Source organism: Lissotriton vulgaris, chromosome 8 (assembly GCF_964263255.1).
Source record: "Lissotriton vulgaris chromosome 8, aLisVul1.2, whole genome shotgun sequence".
Classification (NCBI taxonomy): Eukaryota; Metazoa; Chordata; class Amphibia; order Caudata; family Salamandridae; genus Lissotriton; species Lissotriton vulgaris.
The window spans coordinates 1,248,195,698-1,248,215,755 of NC_141696.1; the positions used below are offsets into that span (position 1 = coordinate 1,248,195,698).

Here is a 20,058-nt window from a genome sequence, read left to right on the forward strand (position 1 = left end):
GGGGGGGGGGGGGGGGGGGGGGGGGGGGGGGTCCCTTCCCAGTTCTGTGTCCGGGCATATTCAAGGATTGCCCCCGGAATCGGCAGGCGGCCTCGGGGAGCGGCAGGGATTTTGGTTAGCTTTGGTGACTACTCCGGGGAGCCCGCCCTACATTTCTAAGTCCCGGCTGTGAATCCTGTAGCGCCCTGGTTCGGGGCCCGATCCCTGGGGTGAGGTGAAGAAGGACGAGGCCGGATCAGCTAAGATGGCGGCCGGCGCCATCCTCCGCGGGCCACATCCAGGTCGAACAGTTGCCGTGCAGATGAGATCGGGGGACTGGTGGCGTGAGAAGGAGCCCTCGTCCAAAGATATATTGGCTGCTCTAACGATCTTGCATGAGACCCTGATCTGTAATGCCCGGGACTTGGGAAGAAGGATAGCCGCCATTGTTGTCCCGCCGTTCCATGCGGGCACAGTTCGATCTCAACGGAATGTCGACGTGCCTGACTCTGGGTCCGTGGAGGGTGCTCCAGCTACACCCAGGTTCCTGGAGCCGCTGAAAGACCCGGCCCATGTGATCGCTCTGGATAGCTCTGCTGTACATGAGAGTGTCTCTTCGGGGCACGTGTTTAATTGGCGGCTGGGGAAACAACGCCGATTTACTTTTTGGGCTGCCTCGGCGACGACTCGGCGCCTGCCGGAATGTGTGACTCTCCCTCCTTGGATGGTTGAACTGTGTTCGGACTTCGAGAGGTCTTCCGGGTCAAAATTGGCACAAACGGATTTCCGCCATACATGTTCGGATCGGTTTGGGTTGCTGAAGTCCTATGAAGCGACACCTCGGCCCGGCCCGCCCGGCTCACTTGGACCCTCCACGCCGCTCTGGATACCGATTGATAAGTGGACGTATGTTGGTTCCATTGATAGACAAGGCCAGGGATGATACCGTCCAAAGTCTACTGGACTTATTGTTTGACTGCGGTGCTTGGGGGACATTCGGCCGGGACTATGTTGTTGGTGTGGTTGGTGATTGATGTTCTCTATGGATATTCTGATCATGCTTATGGGATGTCTCCTGGGCGCAGGGGTGAGAGGTGGGGCCGGGTGGCAAGATCGAGGGCCCTCACCCACTTTTCTTTTTCTTTCTCTTTCTTTTCTATATTTCGGGTCTCCATTAGGGTGACAGGCACGCTGCTTGGGGGGGGGTAGGCCGTGGCCTGGTGTAGGGTGGGGGGATAGGGGGGTGGGGTTTGTCAAATTGTTCGTTATTTGTTTCTATGGCCCTTTAGTCTTCTTTCCTTTTTTAGTGTCGTCGTTCTTCATGCCTCCTGCAATATGTTTCGTTTTGAGGGGTGGGGTTCAGCTTTGCTACTGAACGGATTTGCGCTTACATTTATCCTGACTTGCGTACCTTACCCCCAAGACCTCACTTGTATTTGTACTATTTGCTGATATCCTGATATATGCTCGTAATTGTAGGATCATGTATGACCGTACGACACCTCTTATTTAGTTATTCCATATTGTAAAATGAACCTTCATACTCCTGAACTCAGACCTGTGTGCTCGCATACGACTCATGTCCTGTACATTTGTAGGACCCCGGGTTTCGGACTGTTATTACTTTCCACACTGCTCTGCTGTTCTCCTGTTTTGATTAGCGGCCGGCCGGGGTGGTTGTAGGCCCATACCTGTAACTACTTGAAGTACTAATAAAGGTTCTCCAAAAAAATAAAAAAAAATAATAAATACTCGGGATATTCCATTAACTGGGACAAGTCCTTGTATTTGTTGAGTAGGGCTTCTCCAGTTTTACCAACTGGTTGAGAGGCTAAAATAGTGACCGATGGCTTTCAATATTTAGGAATGTATATCATGCCGGATTCCTCAGTATTTTATGAATGTAACTTATTGCCCATCCTGCTTCGTCTCAAAGTAGACATCCGTCATTGGAAAACACTGCCCCTCACATTGTTAGGTATGCTGGCCCTCTAGAATATGATGGCCCTCCCACATTTTTTGTATGCCCTACAGAATGCGCCATATTTAGTTCCTCTGCGATATTTCCAATTAATTGATTCCGAAGTCAGTGCATTGATCTGGGATCGGGGTGCCCCCCGTATTGCTCAAACAAAATTGACAAAGAGCTGGTACGATGGTGGTATTGCCCTACCTGACATGAGTCCTTATTATTGGGCCTCACAGATAATTTTATTAAACCGATGGCTCCATCGACCCATTTCGGACCCTTCTTATAGAATAGATCGCCATACTATGCTACCTGGCAACTAACTCCGGGCACTTTACAGGGGTACACGCTACATAGCCGGGTTCACTCCTATGTCATCCACCGTAGAATTATGGCATAAAGCAACACAGGCTTTGGGGTGGAGAGACAAAATAACACAATATTACCCCCCTACTGGAGACAGTCAGCTTGGGTATGCTTTACCAGCAGTCAGGATTTGATAAATGGAAGTTGATAGGTCTTTCGACCGTTGGTGATATGCGGGCAAAGAATAGAGTAGTTCCCTTTACTCATCTACAAAGGGACTATCAATTGCACGATCAAGAAACTTTCCGTTATCTGCAGGCCAGAAACTAGTTATATAAGGCCATTACCAAGAACTCAGAGGTGCCGGTTTCCTCGCCTCCGGTGGATAGATTGCTGGGTGACTATCTTCCGGAGAAAGCTAACTGACTGACTTACCGGAAAATCCTCAAACATACTCCAGACGCTGAGGAGAAACTGCGTGCAAAGTAGGCTGACGATATTGGAGATCTTTATGACGACGATTGGAGAGAAGCACTGGCATCTCCTCGCGAGGTAGCGATCCAATCACGATTTCGGCTCATACAGCTTAAATTGTTGCATCAGACGTATTATACCAGCTCTGTACTGGTAAAGATGGGTGTGATGAGCTCACCCGCCTGCCCCCGTGATGTGGCCAGGATGGTACTCACATTCACCAATGGTGGTATTGCCCAGTTCTTCAATAGTATTGGGAAAAAGTTGTTGCAGGTATGACTTGGGTTTGTAACACCTATAGAAGACTCCCATCCATCCCCCGGATGTGTCTACTTAACATTTGGGACGCCACAGATTTGTCACGTGCTGTTACATTTGGATGTATGGTGGCGAAGCGTAATATAACTACAACCTGGAGGTGTGGAGCTCAGCTGCGTTACAAGGATTGGGAATCAGATATAGATTGGTGCATGCAGGCTGAGAGGGCAGTTTATGAAAGTAGAGGGTGTCCACAAAAATGGACCAATATATGGGGCACATGGAACGAAAGTAGAGGTCTGTTGTGCACTTCAGTTGTCTGTCCTCCCTCCCTCCTTCCCTAGCGGTGGACGATGAAGATATTTAAATGCTTTGACTATCTAATGATGGTATATGTTTTTTGTAATGCCTCCCAACGCCTATATGTATATTTGTATTGTGTACTTGAAATGCTAGATCAAAGTGATGTACAGTTTTTTTTATTTATTTGTATTGTTTATTTGTTTTTGTGTTTATCTTTGAATAAAAAGATTATTATTATTTTTTTTAAATGGGGGGGGGGGGGGGGGGCACTATCTCCAGCTGTCACGCTTCTCTCAGACCATTTGGAGCTGGGCAATCCATCACAGAATTCATCGTCTGGTAGAACACCTTCCAGGAGTCAACAATCAAATTGCCAACCTCCTCAGAAGAAAGAGGCAGCAAACACACGAGTGGGAACTTCATGCCCAAGTTCTAGTTCCATACTTCAAAAAATTGGAATTTCCACTCATGGATCTGTTTGCCACAGTGGACAACGCAAAATGCCCAAACTTCGTCTCCAGGTGCTCCAAAGGCAATGCCCTATGGATCAATTGGTCAGGGATATTTGCCTACGCTTTTCCGCCTCTCCCACTCCTTGGAATGGTTCCACATAAAAAGCTGCATCTTAATTCTACCCTTCTCACTCAGAACCGTGGAAAAATCAGCACCCAAACCCCAAGGAGCTCAACTTAGCGATTTGGCTCCTGAACTCAGAGTTTGGATACTTAAATTTGCCATTAGACTGTATGACTATTCTAAAAGAAGCAACAAAGTACACTGTTATGCAGCAAAGTGGAAACTATTTATTATCTATTGTAATAACAATATTAATCCTCTAGATGCTTCTGTTCAAAACATTGTTACCTTATGCGCCTACAGCAAACTAGTCTAACTTACACATCTATCCGATTGCACCTTGCAGCAGTCGCTGCATATTTGCAAAACAAACAGCATTTATCTTTGTTCAAAGTTCCAGTGATTGAAGCCTTTATGGAGGGCTTAAAAAGAGTAATACCGCCCAGAATACCTCCAGCACCGGTATGGAATCTCAGCATTGTACTTACAAGACTCATGGGTCCACCCTTTGAACCATTAAACAATTGTCCTTTACAGTTCCTTTCATGGAATGTTGCCTTCCTCATTGCAATCACTTCATTAAGGAGAGTTGGTGAGCTATCAATCAATCAAGGCATTTATGTAGCGCGCTACTCATCCGGAGTGTCTGAAGGCGCTTGGGGAGGGGGGGGTGCACCAGGAGTCGTCCCAGGCAGAGGGTGGTGATCCAAGGAAGAGGACTTCTGTCTTGTCTGAGTTCAGTTTCAGGCGGCTGTTCATCATCCACTCGGCTACCTCTTTCATCCCTTCGTGTAGGTTGGCCCTGGCGATGGCTGGGTCGTTGGTGAGGGAGAGGATCAGCTGGGTGTCGTCGGCGTAGGAGATGATGTTGAGGTTGTGTTGGCGTGCGATGGCTGCGAGGGGGCTTATGTAGACGTTGAAGAGGGTGGGGCTGAGTGATGATCCTTGAGGTACTCCGCAGATGACTTCGGTGGCCTCGGATCTGAACGGGGAGGCGGACTCTCTGGGTTCTACCGGCGAGGAACGAGATGATCCACTCTAGTGCCTTATCTTGGATTCCGGTGTTGCTGAGGCGCTGTACTAGGGTGAAGTGGCAGACAGTGTTGAACGCTGCGGAGAGGTCCAGGAGGATGAGGGCCGCTGTTTACCCGTTGTCGAGCAGGGCACGGATGTCGTCTGTGGCTGCGATGAGGGCGGTCTTGGTGCTGTGGTTGGCTCTGAAGCCGGACTGCAAGTGGTCGAGGGATCCGTTCGTCTCGAGGAAGGCGTCAAGCTGTCTGTTGACTATCTTCTCGATGACTTTTGCAGGAAAAGGGAGGAGCGAGATGGGGCGGTAGTTCTTGAGGTCGGTGGGGTCTGCTGATGGTTTCTTCAGGAGGGCGCTGAGTTCGGCATGCTTCCAGCTCTCCGGGAAGGTGGCGGTGTCGAAGGAGCAATTGATGATGTCCCGGAGTTGGGGTGCGATGACGGAGTCGGCCTTGTTGAAGATGTGGTGGGGGCATGGGTCGGTTGGGGATCCGGAGTGAATGGCGTTCATCGTGTGGATGGGGTCTTCGGTGCTGACCTGGGTCCAGGCGCGGAGGGTGCTGGTGGGGGGCATCGGTTCGGCGGTTGGGTGCGTGGTCTGTGCTCCGAAGCTGTTGTATATGTCGGCGATCTTGCTGTGGAAGAATGAGGCGAGAGAGTCACAGAGGTCTTGTGAGGGAGTGATGTCATTATTTCCTGCGCTGGGGTTGGAGAGCTCTTTGACGATGCTGAAGAGTTCCTTGCTGTTGTGTGCGTTGTGGTCTAGTCGTTCCTTGAATGCTATCTTCTTGGTGGTGTGGATCAGCTGGTGGTGTATGCAGGAGGCGTGCTTGAGGGGGGTCATGTTGTCTGTGGTCTGGTTTTTGCCCCAGGCTTTCTCGAGGGTACGGCAGTTCTTCTTGGATTTCTTGAGGTAGTCGTTGACCCAGGAGGCTTTCTTGCTGCAGGGTCAGCTGGGGTTGTTTTTCAGGGGTGCGAGGTCGTCAGCGCAGTTGGTGATCCACTGTGCGAGGTTGTTGGCTGCTTGGTTGGGATCCGTTGAGCTGGCAGGGGGGGTTCTGGTTCAGAGATGTGGTGAGCTGGTCGGTGCTGATCTTGTTCCAGTTCCTGCGGGGAACCTGTTGCGGGTGGTGGCGAGTCGTGGTTCTTCTGAAGCTGAAGTGGACGCAGCTGTGGTCTGTCCAGTGGAGTCCGGTGGAGTGGCTGAAGGAGATGTACTTGCTGGAGGAGAAGATTGGGTCCAGCGTGTGTCCTGCGTAGTGGGTGGGGGTGTTCACCAGTTGCTTGAGTCCGAGGTTGGCGAGGTAGTCCAGCAGGGTGGTGGTGTTGTTGTCGTTGATGATGATCTCCAGGTGGAAGTTGAGGTCCCCTAGGAGGAGGCGAGGGCGTGCAGGCTGATGAAGTCTGCAATGTCTTCGCTGAATTGTGTGCGAGGTCCTGGGGGTCTGTAGATGAGGGTGCCTCTGAGTGTGGTCTTGGGGTCGGTGTGTATCTGAAAGTGAAGATGTTCGGCGGCTGTGAGGGTGTCGTCGGAGTTGGTCGTGATGCGGATGGTGTTCTTGTGGACGATGGCGATGCCTCCTCCTGTCTGGTTGACGCGGTCCTTCCGGGTGATCTTGTATCCGTCCGGGATGGCAATGGCGATGTCGGGCGCTGAGGAGGCGTTCATCAATGTTTCCGTGATGAAGGCGACGTCTGGGGATGTGGTGTCGAGCAGGTTCCAGAGTTCTACAACGTGTCTGTGGACCGATCATGCGTTGAGCAGGATGCACTTCAGGTGGTTGCTGCTGGTGCTCGGCTTGGCGGGTGCGGTACAGGTCCAGATGCAGGAGAATTTGCAGGATTGGCAGGCGAAGGGTCCGTGGGTGCGTCTAGGGGTGGCTCGGTAGCAGCCGGGGATCCGGCCGGTGTTGAGTGCGTTGAGTGTGGCGGCGTTGTAGGTGCGTAGGGTGGGCTGGCATCTGCGGGGGCCAGGGGTTCTGGCGCTGGGCGCAGTCCAGACGCAGACGGGCTTGCCTCTGGCGCGCCAGCTGCGCGTGAACGCTGCACATGTATGGGGACTCCGCCATAAATGGCGTAGTGGGAGGGGCGGAGTGGGAGGGAGGAGCAGCTGGGAGGCGGGAGCGGGGTGGCGCGGGGAGGGGATCAGGTACAGAAGGCAAAAGGGGGGCCGCAGGGGAGCAGCGGCAGGGAGCGGGGAGGGCGAGAAGATGGCGAAAAGCGAAACAAGAACAAGAGAAAGCAACAAGCACTGGTAGCGGGCGGGACCAGTCAGGTAGGGAGACCGGGCACACTCACTCAAGGACGAGAAGATGGCGAAAATCAAAACAAGAGCAGGAACAAGAGAAGCAACAAGCACTGCTAGCGAGCAGGAACAGGCAGGCAGGGAAACCGGGCACACTCAAGGAGAGCCGCGCGGCGGGTGGAGCGACTGTCACCGACCAGAGTCAGGTCAGGTCAGGCATTAACCTCAGAAGAACTCTTTTTTCAGCTTCATAAATTTAGGGCTGTTCTTCGCACCAACCCAAAATTCCCCCCTAAGGTAGTTTCTGCTTTTCATCTTAACCAATCAGTTACCTGTGTTCTTCCCTTAACCTGAATCTGTAAGAGAACGAGCTCTTCACACACTTGATGTCAGAATAGCGTTATTGTATCGAAAAAACAAAACATTTTTGTAAAACAAAGCAAATGTTTGTTGTATTTGCTCCATCTCACAAAGGCATTCTTCTCTAAATCTGGCGTTTTAAGACTGATTGGTAACTGGATTCAAACTTGCTATGCAAAAGCTAAAAGAACTTTATATATACCTCCTAGAGCGCATTCCACTCGCAAAATAGGGGCATCAATGGCCTTTTTATGTAACATTCCTATAGCTGACATCTGTAATGTAGCAACATGGTCTACATCATACAATGTGTGAGTGTGTTAGCATGCCAACAAGCCAATATAGGGCAAGCAGTGCTAAAGACACTTTTTCAAACAACTGCAACATCTACTGGTTAGCCACCGCTTTGGGAGAATACTGCTATATAGTCTATGCAGAATACCAATAAGGCAAATCTATAGGTGACCCGTAACAAACGTTAGGCACGTATGATCGAGAAATATAGAAAGGCTATACAAGGGCTTAATGATCATGATGAAATTTGGGCCTTGAAATGACCGGTATCAGTGCACACATCTCAGGCAGTGGGTTTATACTAAAACGTTGAGAGCACATCACATACAATAGCTTAGGAAGTGAACTAAAGGAATCCCTTTTTTGTGTACTTGTAATAAATGAGCGACTCTCGTGATTTTGGCACCCTATGATGACCCTCACCACCACCATTTTAATTGATTTTAGTGTGTTCCTTAATGTAGGATGGTCCTGCATTTGCCTGCTTCTCTTCAGTTCTGTAATCTTGCTCTCTTTCAGTGGGAGCTGTTACGGAGTGGAACAGTCTTGCCAAGAGCAGAACATGTGGGATGTGCATTTGAAGGCGTGCAGTTGTGTAGGAATGTGTCAGGACTAGGTTTGCTTGCGGTCTAGGGCCCGCCCCATCCAGTAACTGTTGTGCCAAGTATCTATGTGGTAAGGTACATTACTTTCAGTCAAGGGGGGGTTGGTGGAACAATTGTTCAAAGCCATAATGTTTATCTCCTTGTGTAGACCTTTAAATGAAGCTTAATTGCCCCCTGTCCGCCTAATGCGTGAGGTTCGGCAACCTGAACGCGTCCGCGAGATGCGTGAGGTTCGGCAACCTTAACGTGTCCGCGAGATGCGTGAGATTTGGCACGATGTCGCATCCGCGAGATGCGTAGGCCTTCCCAATACACACGCTTACGGGGAAAACACTGGGCGTTGGCACGTCAACGTGCGCGACCACGCCCAACCCCTTTTTGCTGACTATTCTGGGGATTTTGAAGGTGAAGCAGCTTCCTCCTGATGCTCTGACCTGGGCAGAGAGCTTTGGGAAGCGTTTTTGGATTTCCAACACAGGTCCAGCCGATTCTTGCTGAAGGTTCGTTTGAAGTGGCATTTCCAAGGTGAAGTTTGCTGAGGACCAGTTTATGTCGCAGTTCCCAGAGGATTCTTCGAGGACTTGGTTTTCAGTGGCCACACCCTCCCAATTTGTAGAGTAGGTCGTACTCTACAGGTAGGACTAGAAAAATTATTGACAAGCACCAGTTTTTGGCGCTATTTATGAAAAAGTTGAATTGAAAGGTACTCCAAAAATCATAAAGTGAGAAGTTGGAATGTTTTTTGGGAAACTTTGTATTTCATTGCTTAATGTGAATTAACTCCTTTGGTTGGAGCCTAGATTAATCCTATTCTTGTATAGTTTAATTCACTATACTTTCAGTCGCAATTCACTTTCAAAGAGAAGCAGCAAAGTGATAATTTGTTAAAAGGATTTGAACACAAGCTTTTTGAAGTTGAGCAGAGAACAGTTTTCTTAGTCTAGTATGTAAAGAGATATTTACAACATAAAGAGTCATAGAATCTTTGTTTTTGTATAAGAAGGAACAATTGTGTCACAAATGTGTCGGTGAATTCACAAACCAAGGTCAATGTTATTTTAAAAGATTATTTGAACAAAAGTCAAGTCAAAAGCCAAGTCAGTCTTTGTTTTTTAAGAGAACTATTAGTGTTTTTTTTTATTTGTTGTGGAGATTGTTGTATTATAAGGAAAACTCGCAGCGTTAACTTTTCCTTTCCAGATCTCCCTCCCCGCAGTTCTCTTCCTAACTCCCTTTTCCCCCAGCTTGATCACTTCAATATTCTGTGTATTTACTACAATCAGAATTGGAGGTATCGAGAGGTGAGCCCTTATATCAACTCAACAGATCCTGAGGAAGACTCCGCTTGACAGAATAGTGAGCCCACACATTTTTTTTCCTCCCGATCTGTCTGAGTTGCCATAATGGCCACCTTAGATGATTTGATGGCAGTAATTGTAAAAATGCAGGCTGATTTAAATGAAACCATGAATGCAACCGCGTTATTGGACGAAAAGGTGGATAATATTCAACTTCAGAGTACTCCACTTCCTGATGAGATTCAGGATGCTGGAGCTAGGGCGTCCACTAATATTTCAGTCACTGTTCCACCGCAAATTCCTTTAGCTTCTCCATAAAGTTTTTCAGGAGACCCTTCTAAAGTGCAAACATTTTTAACCCAAATTGAGTTACATTATTCCTGCAGACCAGCAGCTTTTCCTACTCCTCAATCTAGGATTGCGTTCCTCATTTCTTACCTGTCTGGAGATGCTGCTAACTGGGCAGTCCCATTAGTCAGACAAGATAGTGCTTTATTGTATAACTGGAGACGCTTTGTAGAGGAATTTGAAAAGGTGTTTGATAGATGAACTGTGACTTTATCTGCAGACCGAGAATTATTACAGTTAAGACAAGGAAACAGAGATCTAATTTCTTATCTATCTCATTTTAATAGACTTGTTGCCGAAACCTCTTGGCCTGAAGAAAAGAGAGCTGCTCTTTTTTATCAGGGCCTGAAAGATGAGCTTAAGGACGTTCTTGCCCAAACAGATCCTCAACCAACAGCTTGTTCAGATTTGATAAATTTGACCTTACGTCTAGATCATCAGCTCTCAGAAAGAAGGTCAGATAAGAAAAAGCAGCAAAACTCCCACCTCATCGTAGTTATGATTGTCAAATTGCCCTCATACCAGGATCTTGTATACCAAATTGTAGAATTTATGCTTCATCGGAAAAAGAAAATCAACATTTCAGAGACTATCTAGATCAGTATTTAGAAAATGGTTTTATCCGCCCTTCTAAGTCTCCAGCCGCCTCCCCTTTGTTTTTTATCCCAAAAGCAAATGGGGAATTAAGAACCTGCATCGACTATAGGGCGTTGAATAAAATAACAATCAAGAATAAATACCCTTTGCCGTTAATCCCTGTCCTTTTGGATCAAGTCAAAACATCAGTAATTTATACCAAACTTGATCTCAGAGGGGCTTATCATCTGGTGCGAATCAGACAGGGAGATGAGTGGAAGACTGCATTCAAAACTCGATATGGCCTATTTGAATATCTGGTAATGCCATTTGGCCTTTGTAATGCACCAGCAGCCTTTCAATTTTTTCTCAATGATGTTCTACGAGAATTTTTAGATCTGTTTGTTATCGTCTATATAGATGATATTTTAATCTAGTCAGACTCTGTGGAAAAACATGAAGGCCATGTTAAACAAGTTCTAAAAACTCTGCAAACACATAATTTGTATTGTAAACTAACAAAATGTGACTTCCATGTTTTTGAAGTAGAATTCTTAGGAGTGCCTCTCACACCAACGGGCATGAAAATAACTGATCGAAAAATTCAAGTAGTAGCTGAATGGCCTATCCCAAATTCAGTTCGAGATGTACAATGTTTTTTGGGTTTTGCAAACTTCTATCGTCGATTTATTGATCACTTTTCAGCAGTGGTAGCTCCTATCACTAGATTACTTAGAAAGAAGGTAAAATTTGAATGGACTTCCGAGGCTAATGATGCGTTTCAGAAATTAAAGAAAGCTTTTACAGCAGCCCCAATTTTAATGCATCCAGATGTTAATGAACCTTTCATAATTGAAGCAGATGCTTCAGATGTGGCAATTGCAGCAATTCTTTCTGTAAGACACCCCAAAACTGGCCAAATGCACCCGGTGGCATGTATGTCCCGAAAATTGAACTCAGTGGAACAAAACTATATTATTGTGGAAAAAGAATTACTTGCTATTCTAGAAGCATTCAAGGAATGGAGACACTATATAATGGGAGCAAAATTCACAGTAACTGTATACACGGATCATAGAAATTTGCAATTCATGAGTTCAGCCAGAATGCTGACAACAAGACAGTTAAGATGGATGATGTTCTTTGCAGAATATGATTTCATAGTAACCTACCGTCCTGGATAAGACAATAAAAAGGAAGATGCTCTTTCTAGAAAAGACTCTTCTTTACACAGATTTGAAGGAGCTCCTCAGGCGATAATAGATCCAGACAAGGTACTCTGTTTGTTATCTGCAGAACAATTCTTAGAAAGTATTCATGAAAATTTTCCTCCTTCCCAATGGAGAAAATGGGAAAATAAAGAAGAGAATCAAACAATCAAAGAAGGAATACCATTCCACGGAAAACAGGTTTATCTTCCTACCGAAGACCTACAAAAAACTGTGTTCAATTGGTTACATTCCCATCCAATGGCAGGACATCCTGGCCCAAAAAAGACAGTAGAAAAAATACAAAGACTATTCTGGTGGCCAGCTCTTCGGAAAGATGTAACTCAAATGGCTCAAAATTGTGAAACTTGCGCAAGGTTTAAAACGGATCACAGTAAACCTAAAGGTTTATTACAAGTTCTACCCACTCCAACTAGACCTTGGGAGCATATTTCCTTAGACTTTATCACAAATCTCCCGCAGATCAACCGGCATTCAGTCATCTTAGTTGTAGTGGACAGTCTAACAAAGTACGCGCATTTCATTGCTTGTAAACAATTGCCTACGGCAGGTCAATTAGCACAAATCTTTCTAAAGAACATAGTGCGTCTTCATGGTTTGCCTTCAGTACTATTATCAGATCGAGGCTCCCAATTTTCATCAAAATTTTGGCAACAATGGTGTCATTGTCTACAGATCACTTCAAATATGTCTACCAGTTATCATCCACAAACGGATGGTCAAACCGAATGACTAAACCAAACATTGAAACAATATTTGAGATGTTATGTAACAGATTCTAAAAGATCTTGGTTAGATTTGCTTTGGATTGCAGAAATAGCTTACAATTTATCACCTCACTCATCTACAGGATCTTCTCCTTTTGAAGCTCTTTATGGATACTTACCAAAGACAATTCCTTTAACCTTGCCTAAAGAAGAGAGTAATGCACCTGCAGTGCAAGACACTGTAAAACTCATGCAGACAGTTCATCAGAAAATTCACAAACGATTACTACAAAGTAAGGAAGGATACAAAAAGCAATATGATAAGCATCATCGATTGGGACCGATGTATGTTTCTGGAGACAAAGTGTGGTTGTCCACAAAGAATTTACATTTTAAACAAAAAAACACGTTTCATCCCAAATTCATTGGTCCATACCCAGTCATTCGTCAAGTCAATCCAGTGACTTACAAATTACAACTTCCCAAGAACTTGCGAATTCATCCTGTGTTTTACACATCTTTGTTAAAACCAGCTAGGCAAAATGTAATTCCCAGACCAGCACCAATCTTGATTCATGGTAATTGGGAATATGAAGTGCAAGACATACTAGACTCCAAACGCAGGGGTACAAAACTGTGGTATCTGGTATCTTGGAAAGGTTATGGATCTGAGAATGATTCGTGGGAACCAGCAGAAAATATTCATGCCTCTCCTTTGTTACGCAGGTTCCACCTCCTCTATCCTTCAAAGCCGGGCCCTAGACCGCTCTTGGGAGGGGAAAGTACTGTCAGGACTAGGGTGGCTTGCGGTCTAGGGCCTGCCCCATCCAGTAACTGTTGTGCCAAGTATCTATGTGGTAAGGTACATTACTTTCTGTCATGGGGGCGTTGGTGGAACAATTGTTCAAGCCATAATGTTTATCTCCTTGTGTAGACCTTTAAATGAAGCTTAATTCCCCCCTGTCAGCTTAATGCGTGAGGTTCGGCAACCTGAACGCGTCCGCGAGATGCGTGAGGTTCGGCACGATGTCGCATCCGCGAGATGCGTAGGCCTTCCCAATACACGCGCTTACGGGGAAAACACTGGGCGTTGGCACGTCAACGTGCGCGACCACGCCCAACCCCTTTTGCTGACTATTCTGGGGATTTTGAAGGTGAAGCAGCTTCCTCCTGATGCTCTGACTTGGGCAGAGAGCTTTGGGAAGCGTTTTTTGGATTTCTAACACAGGTCCAGCCGATTCTTGCTGAAGGTTCGTTTGAAGTGGCATTTCCAAGGTGAAGTTTGCTGAGGACCAGTTTATGTCGCAGTTCCCAGAGGATTCTTCGAGGACTTGGTTTTCAGTGGCCACACCCTCCCAATTTGTAGAGTAGGTCGTACTCTACAGGTAGGACTAGAAAAATTATTGACAAGCACCAGTTTTTGGCGCTATTTATGAAAAAGTTGAATTGAAAGGTAATCCAAAAATTATAAAGTGAGAAGTTGGAATGTTTTTTGGGAAACTTTGTATTTCATTGCTTAATGTGAATTAACTCCTTTGGTTGGAGCCTAGATTAATCCTATTCTTGTATAGTTTAATTCACTATACTTTCAGTCGCAATTCACTTTCAAAGAGAAGCAGCAAAGTGATAATTTGTTAAAAGGATTTGAACACAAGCTTTTTGAAGTTGAGCAGAGAACAGTTTTCTTAGTCTAGTATGTAAAGAGATATTTACAACATAAAGAGTCATAGAATCTTTGTTTTTGTTAAAGAAGGAACAATTGTGTCACAAATGTGTCGGTGAATTCACAAACCAAGGTCAATGTTATTTTAAAAGATTATTTGAACAAAAGTCAAGTCAAAAGCCAAGTCAGTCTTTGTTTTTTAAGAGAACTATTAGTGTTTTTTTTATTTGTTGTGGAGTTCGTTGTATTATAAGGAAAACTCGCAGCATTAACTTTTCCTTTTCAGATCTCCCTACCCGCAGTTCCCTTCCTAACTCCCTTTTCCCCCCACTTGATCACTTCTATATTCTGTGTATTTACTACAATCAGAATTGGAGGTATCGAGAGGTGGGCCCTTATATCAACTCGACAGATCCTGACGAAGACTCCGCTTGACAGAATGTGTCATTGGTGCGAATTATGAGTTCTTACTATTGGCTTTGACCATTCTGTTTTCTGACTTTATCTTGCTTAGTGGCAGGGCTTGCCTATTGGCTTTGACATAATCTTATGCAATCTTGCATTAGTGGCCTATGCTTAAGCTGAGCTGTCTCCATCTTCTGAGCCTTTCTAGGTGAGAAGGTATGTTTTGCTTTCACTTGTTTTCTGCACTCTGCATGCTAGTAGAAACCGGTTCTTATCAGAGGAATGTACAGGATCCTTCTCGAAGTCATAGCAAAGGCCTGATCAACCGATGCTGTGTCCTTGGCACGGAGTGGTACAGAATCTGATGGGAAAAGGAGGCGAGGCTTGCTAGAAGCTTCAACCAATGTTTCCATTTGTATTAAAAGGGGGAGCCTCCACTGGTCTGGTGGAAGTGGAAGTTTGGGAGTTTGGATTCCGAGCGAGGGCAGACGTGTATCTCGGCTTGAACCCTGATTGCTGAGCTCTGATCCCCGGCTGTGTGAAGACTTCCCCAGGCCAGAAGTGGGCAGTGTATGCATCAGGTGATGTATTGAGTTTTGTGATTATTGCCATTGTGATGTGAGCCAGTGGCTGTGATCGTTTGAGGCGTTTTCTTTGTGGTGTGGGAGGTGCACATCCAGAGTCATCCTCTACTCTGTGTATATATATCTTTCTGATCTCTTGCAGGACGTCCAGTGTATCTTATCTTATATCAGTTATTGCGTGTTTATTAATCAGTATTATAGGTTGCTCAGTTATTGATTCATGCCTTTAGATTATAAGTTTGCTACATATATTTGAATCTAATGCATTTGGTATCTGAGATGTAATAAACCCCAAGCCTTATTCTAAAAGTGATAGTCTTCATTTTGTTAAATAAAACTCCTTTTCAAAAGGTGCTGTTTGTTTTGTGTTGCAGTTTTGCTGAGCCAGGGATGGTAAGACATGCTTAGAATTGTATATTATTCAAAGGTGTAATGATATATTTGCCTCCCAGGTGGGAGTGCAGTGATTGGGTGTGGCGTTTTGGTGAGAAGCCACATTTAAAACAGTACTCTGTCCCAATAACGTCTGTTGAACAATTACTGATGGAGCTCAATAACGACCCAGTGTTATGAGTAAGTATCCGCTAGTTGTATGGGTTTTGCGAATCTGTACTCTGATAAATGCTGCTATATAATTGGCTTACGGTACAAAAGGGGGTGGTGATGGACGGAGCATCTGAATCAATCAAACACTCACACCTAGTCGAAAGATCTGGGTTTAATCCATCACCGTTCTTTAGCCCACTCTGCCACCCCAGTTCAGACATGGCTATATGCAAATCAGTCTGACCCTGTCCCTCATGGGAACAGTCCAGCCCGAACTGCCAAGACATGCCTTCCCAGGACCGGAAACAAGCTTCCGAGGACCGGTTTCTGGCATTCCAGCCGTCTTCAGCCCGGCTTGCTTGAATCCAGTGGCAAAGTGAGCAAGGGACTCACGTCTGAGCATACCCTGCCACACTTATGGCGGCCAAAAGCGGTACAAAAGGGGGTGGTGATGGACGGAGCATCTGAATCAATCAAACACTCACACCTAGTCAAAAGATCTGGGTTTAATCCATCACCGTTCTTTAGCCCACTCTGCCACCCCAGTTCAGAGGTCAGACTGATTTGCATATGGCCATGTCTGAACTGGGGTGGCAGAGTGGGCTAAAGAACGGTGATGGATTAAACCCAGATCTTTTGACTGGGTGTGAGTGTTTGTTTGGTTCAGATGCTCCGTCCATTACCACCCCCTTTTGTACCGCTTTTGGCCGCCATAAGTGTGGCAGGGTATGCTCAGACGTGAGTCCCTTGCTCACTTTGCCACTGGATTCAAGCAAGCCGGGCTGAAGACGGCTGGAATGCCAGAAACCGGTCCTCAGAAGCTTGTTTCCGGTCCAGGGAAGGCATGGCTTGGCAGTTCCGGCTGGACTGTTCCCATGAGGCACAGGGTCAGACTGATTTGCATATAGCCACGTCTGAACTGGGGTGGCAGAGTGGGCTAAAGAATGGTGATGGATTAAACCCAGATCTTTTGACTGGGTGTGAGTGTTTGTTTGGTTCAGATGCTCCGTCCATTACCACCCCCTTTTGTACCGCATATAATTAGTTTAGGCATTTAGATAACAGGTTCATGCTGTCTGAATTATGATTCATTTGTTGATAAAGTTCTTTCTCTGTAATAACTGTTTTTAACATGTTGTAACATAATGGGCACATATATGTTTCTGTGTTCTGAGTCTGGTGAATGCCAAAAATAGGCTGACCCTGGGTTTTCGAAGTGCTGATGAGGCTTTTTGGTTCTATTCACATTGGTGAATATTATGACTTTGTAACTTTGTGCATCGGTTTTTAATTAGGATTTTCATTGGTTATACAGTCATTTGAGTTTATTTGCTTTAGAATAAGTTAGATTGGGGAGCGTTGCCTGCATTAGAGCCGTGAGCGGATCGCTCCATTCAATGTTGTCCTGTAGAAGTAGTGCTCTTTCTATTTCCATGATTTTGACCAGCACGTGACTGTCAGTTGAGCGGCAAGTAGTTACTAGTACCGCTTCTGCTGTGCGTCCGACATGACAGCGTAGAGTTTTGCCGGCTTCTCTAAATACTCGCTACAAGTTGTGAGGTAAGAGCTAGATCCTTTATGTTTTATCGGGCGGCTCTTGAAGGACCTCCAGGTTGAATAACCGTGGATGTCCTTTGTTTTTGCTATAGCATGCCAAGGGGGAATTCGGTGACTCTCCTCCGAAGCCCGTATTAACTTGATGCTTACAGCACAGAATATGCTGGAGGTTTTACACCATTAGTGAGACAGGTACGCAGTGGGCATTTTTTACCCCTTTTTTGTTGATCGCCTGCTCCATGCCCAGGCAAAGTCGTTGTACTTTACCTGAAAAGGTGATAGAATTGTGATTGTTCCCTTTACAGTTTTCCGCCCATTTGAATTTGGAAATATATATTTTTGCATCCCCACAGTGTGCCACATTAGTGTTGATTGGACCTTGATGTCTAGCGCTGCCCTACCCAGGTGATGCAAGTCAATTATCCCCTGTTGTCTGTTGGAATTGAGCAGCATTAAATGTAGGATAGCTTGTAATAGACACATGGGTGAATTGTGGTGGACTTATCTATGATCTTAATGAGCAATTTGATTTTGCGTATCCTTATTCGTTTTTCACATTATTTTATTGTCAGCTATAATGATTGATTAACCAGCACATACTAAGAGTAAAGGGTGTGATTTCTGCACTTGGGAGGCATGCGGTGTAGACTTTTGCATAATTCTTGATTTTTGCGTGTGATGTTAGGGTGTAGTCACTTTGGGAACTGGAACATTTGGAACCTTTTCTTAAGAAATTTGTTAAAGTTCATCAGCACATTGATGACATGCAGGTGTAGGCAACTGATGTTTAGTTTAGTTTATTCTTTATAGGTGTTTTCCTTGTACCCTTTTCCTGATGAGGCCCAGATGAAAGAGCCGAAACACGTCGACTGCATGAATAAGAGGAGTCCAATGAATGAAAAATATTTTTGTTAAGAAATTTGATAAACGCACTGTGGATTGATTTAGAGGTAAAAGTATTTACCTCTTGTGTGTATAGGATTATCTCATAGCTGGATTGCTCATAGTTATATAGCTAACACGAAACTCTAAGTTTAGGGTAGGAAGGAACATATGATTACGTGTATTATGTGCAATTGAATGTATGCAATTGTCTTTTGTTTATCTTTATTGTTGTGGGCTGTTGTATTAATGTATTGTATCCCATGCATTGTATTGATATAATCTATGTACTTTGTGTCGATAGAAACGAGAGAACCATTAAAATAATTTACTAACTGTTCCTATTGGAATCACAGTTGGTATGGGCCTTAATGTGAAGAAGCGCAAATAGAAAGGGACTGTGTATCATAGAATATGATTGAATTTGTTGTGTCCTATTGATAGTTTCATCATATTGATTTCCCCGACATTACTATCCATATATATTTTGATGCTCCCTTACCCAGATGTTGGACAAGGATTAGGGCAAACCCCAATGTTATATAATTTATAATATAGTTTATGCAAAGCATGTGTATCTACAGCACACATGCCTCAAACTGATTATGTTACTTACCCAGTAAGCATCTGTTCCTGGCACGTAGAGCTGTAGATTCACATGCGCCATCCCACCTTCCCGGACACCAGTAGTTGTTGCAGTTATCCTTATTTACATTACATATGCATGGAAATCTCTGTACTACACTCACTTCATTCTCATCCTCTTGCAGGAAAACAATAACAATGGAGTCGATGTCCATGAGCACTATCACTGAAAGGAGTCGTCACCTTACCTCGTGACTGAAAAGACTTCTTCGTAGACAAACAACTTGCAAACATCTGGACCCAACACTAGATGGCAGGAGTATGCAAAGCATGTGCATCTACAGAACACATGCCTCAAACACATGGTTTGGGCCATGCATAACAGCTCCTTAGTTATTTTGTCTTTCTCTCAATTAGTCTGGGCAGTATAATCAGCAGTGACAATATCTAAAAAGCATCTAATATTTGTCACATTGAATTTACTTTAAAAAAAGCAACCGAACACATAGTAGAACATCTTTCTGGCACTGTACCAAGAAAAAATGGTAAATGTATGGTTATCTAGCAATTTTGTTTATTTTAAGCAATACAGTGCACAGCTGTTATGAAGCTACAGGATTACCATCAATTCCATTTATGACGAAAACTATTTACCTTTGCTAGGTCTTCCTCTATGACATCGTTTCTCATTTGTGCAGCATCCAATTGTGTATAAAATCTTGCTCCAATCATTGGCATGATGTCATTGACACTTCGAAGCCTGTTTTGGTCCGTCAGTAAATATCTACAAAAAATGATATCTACAATTACTGGCTTTTCAAGTTGTTGTCAATACACATGGATCCAACACCCGGAGAAGACCTTGCTCATAGAACGTCTGGTTTAATATGAATTTCAACTACACTATGTGCGTGTGGAAAGCCTCTCTGCCTCTTACCCAATAATTTAACCAATAGTGATTTCCTCCCATTTTCTATCCAATGGAGTAAAGAGATGCCAAATAAATGAAGCGAAAAGTGCAACAAGGATAAGTATGAGGATTTGCTGTATAAAGAAAACATCAGAGATCTGATTTTAGAAAGTAAGTTTAACATCATCTCGTTTGTTTATGCATGCCCTCACCAGATTTAATGTTTCTAACAGACAGTATGTATTTGTGGTAAATGTGAACAATAAGGAAAGCTATTTAAAATAGCTGCACCAATATTGCTGAAAACATTTGAAAAAGTGCTGTAAAGATGCGCACAGAAGCAGCAACAACAGTTGTGCGAGTCTCAAAGAAA

General features: G+C 44.8%; 1 protein-coding gene across 2 annotated transcripts in view; it reads right to left on the minus strand.

Moving 5' to 3' along the window:
- Positions 1-20,058, minus strand: part of PAN3 (poly(A) specific ribonuclease subunit PAN3) — a 1,023,990-nt gene that overhangs the window by 121,260 nt on the left and 882,672 nt on the right. For both annotated transcript variants that reach the window (XM_086935164.1, XM_086935165.1), the window contains exon 17: positions 19,430-19,559. In XM_086935164.1, coding sequence (XP_086791290.1) covers positions 19,430-19,559 — 130 coding nt within the window. The remainder of the gene's footprint in view (positions 1-19,429; positions 19,560-20,058) is intronic.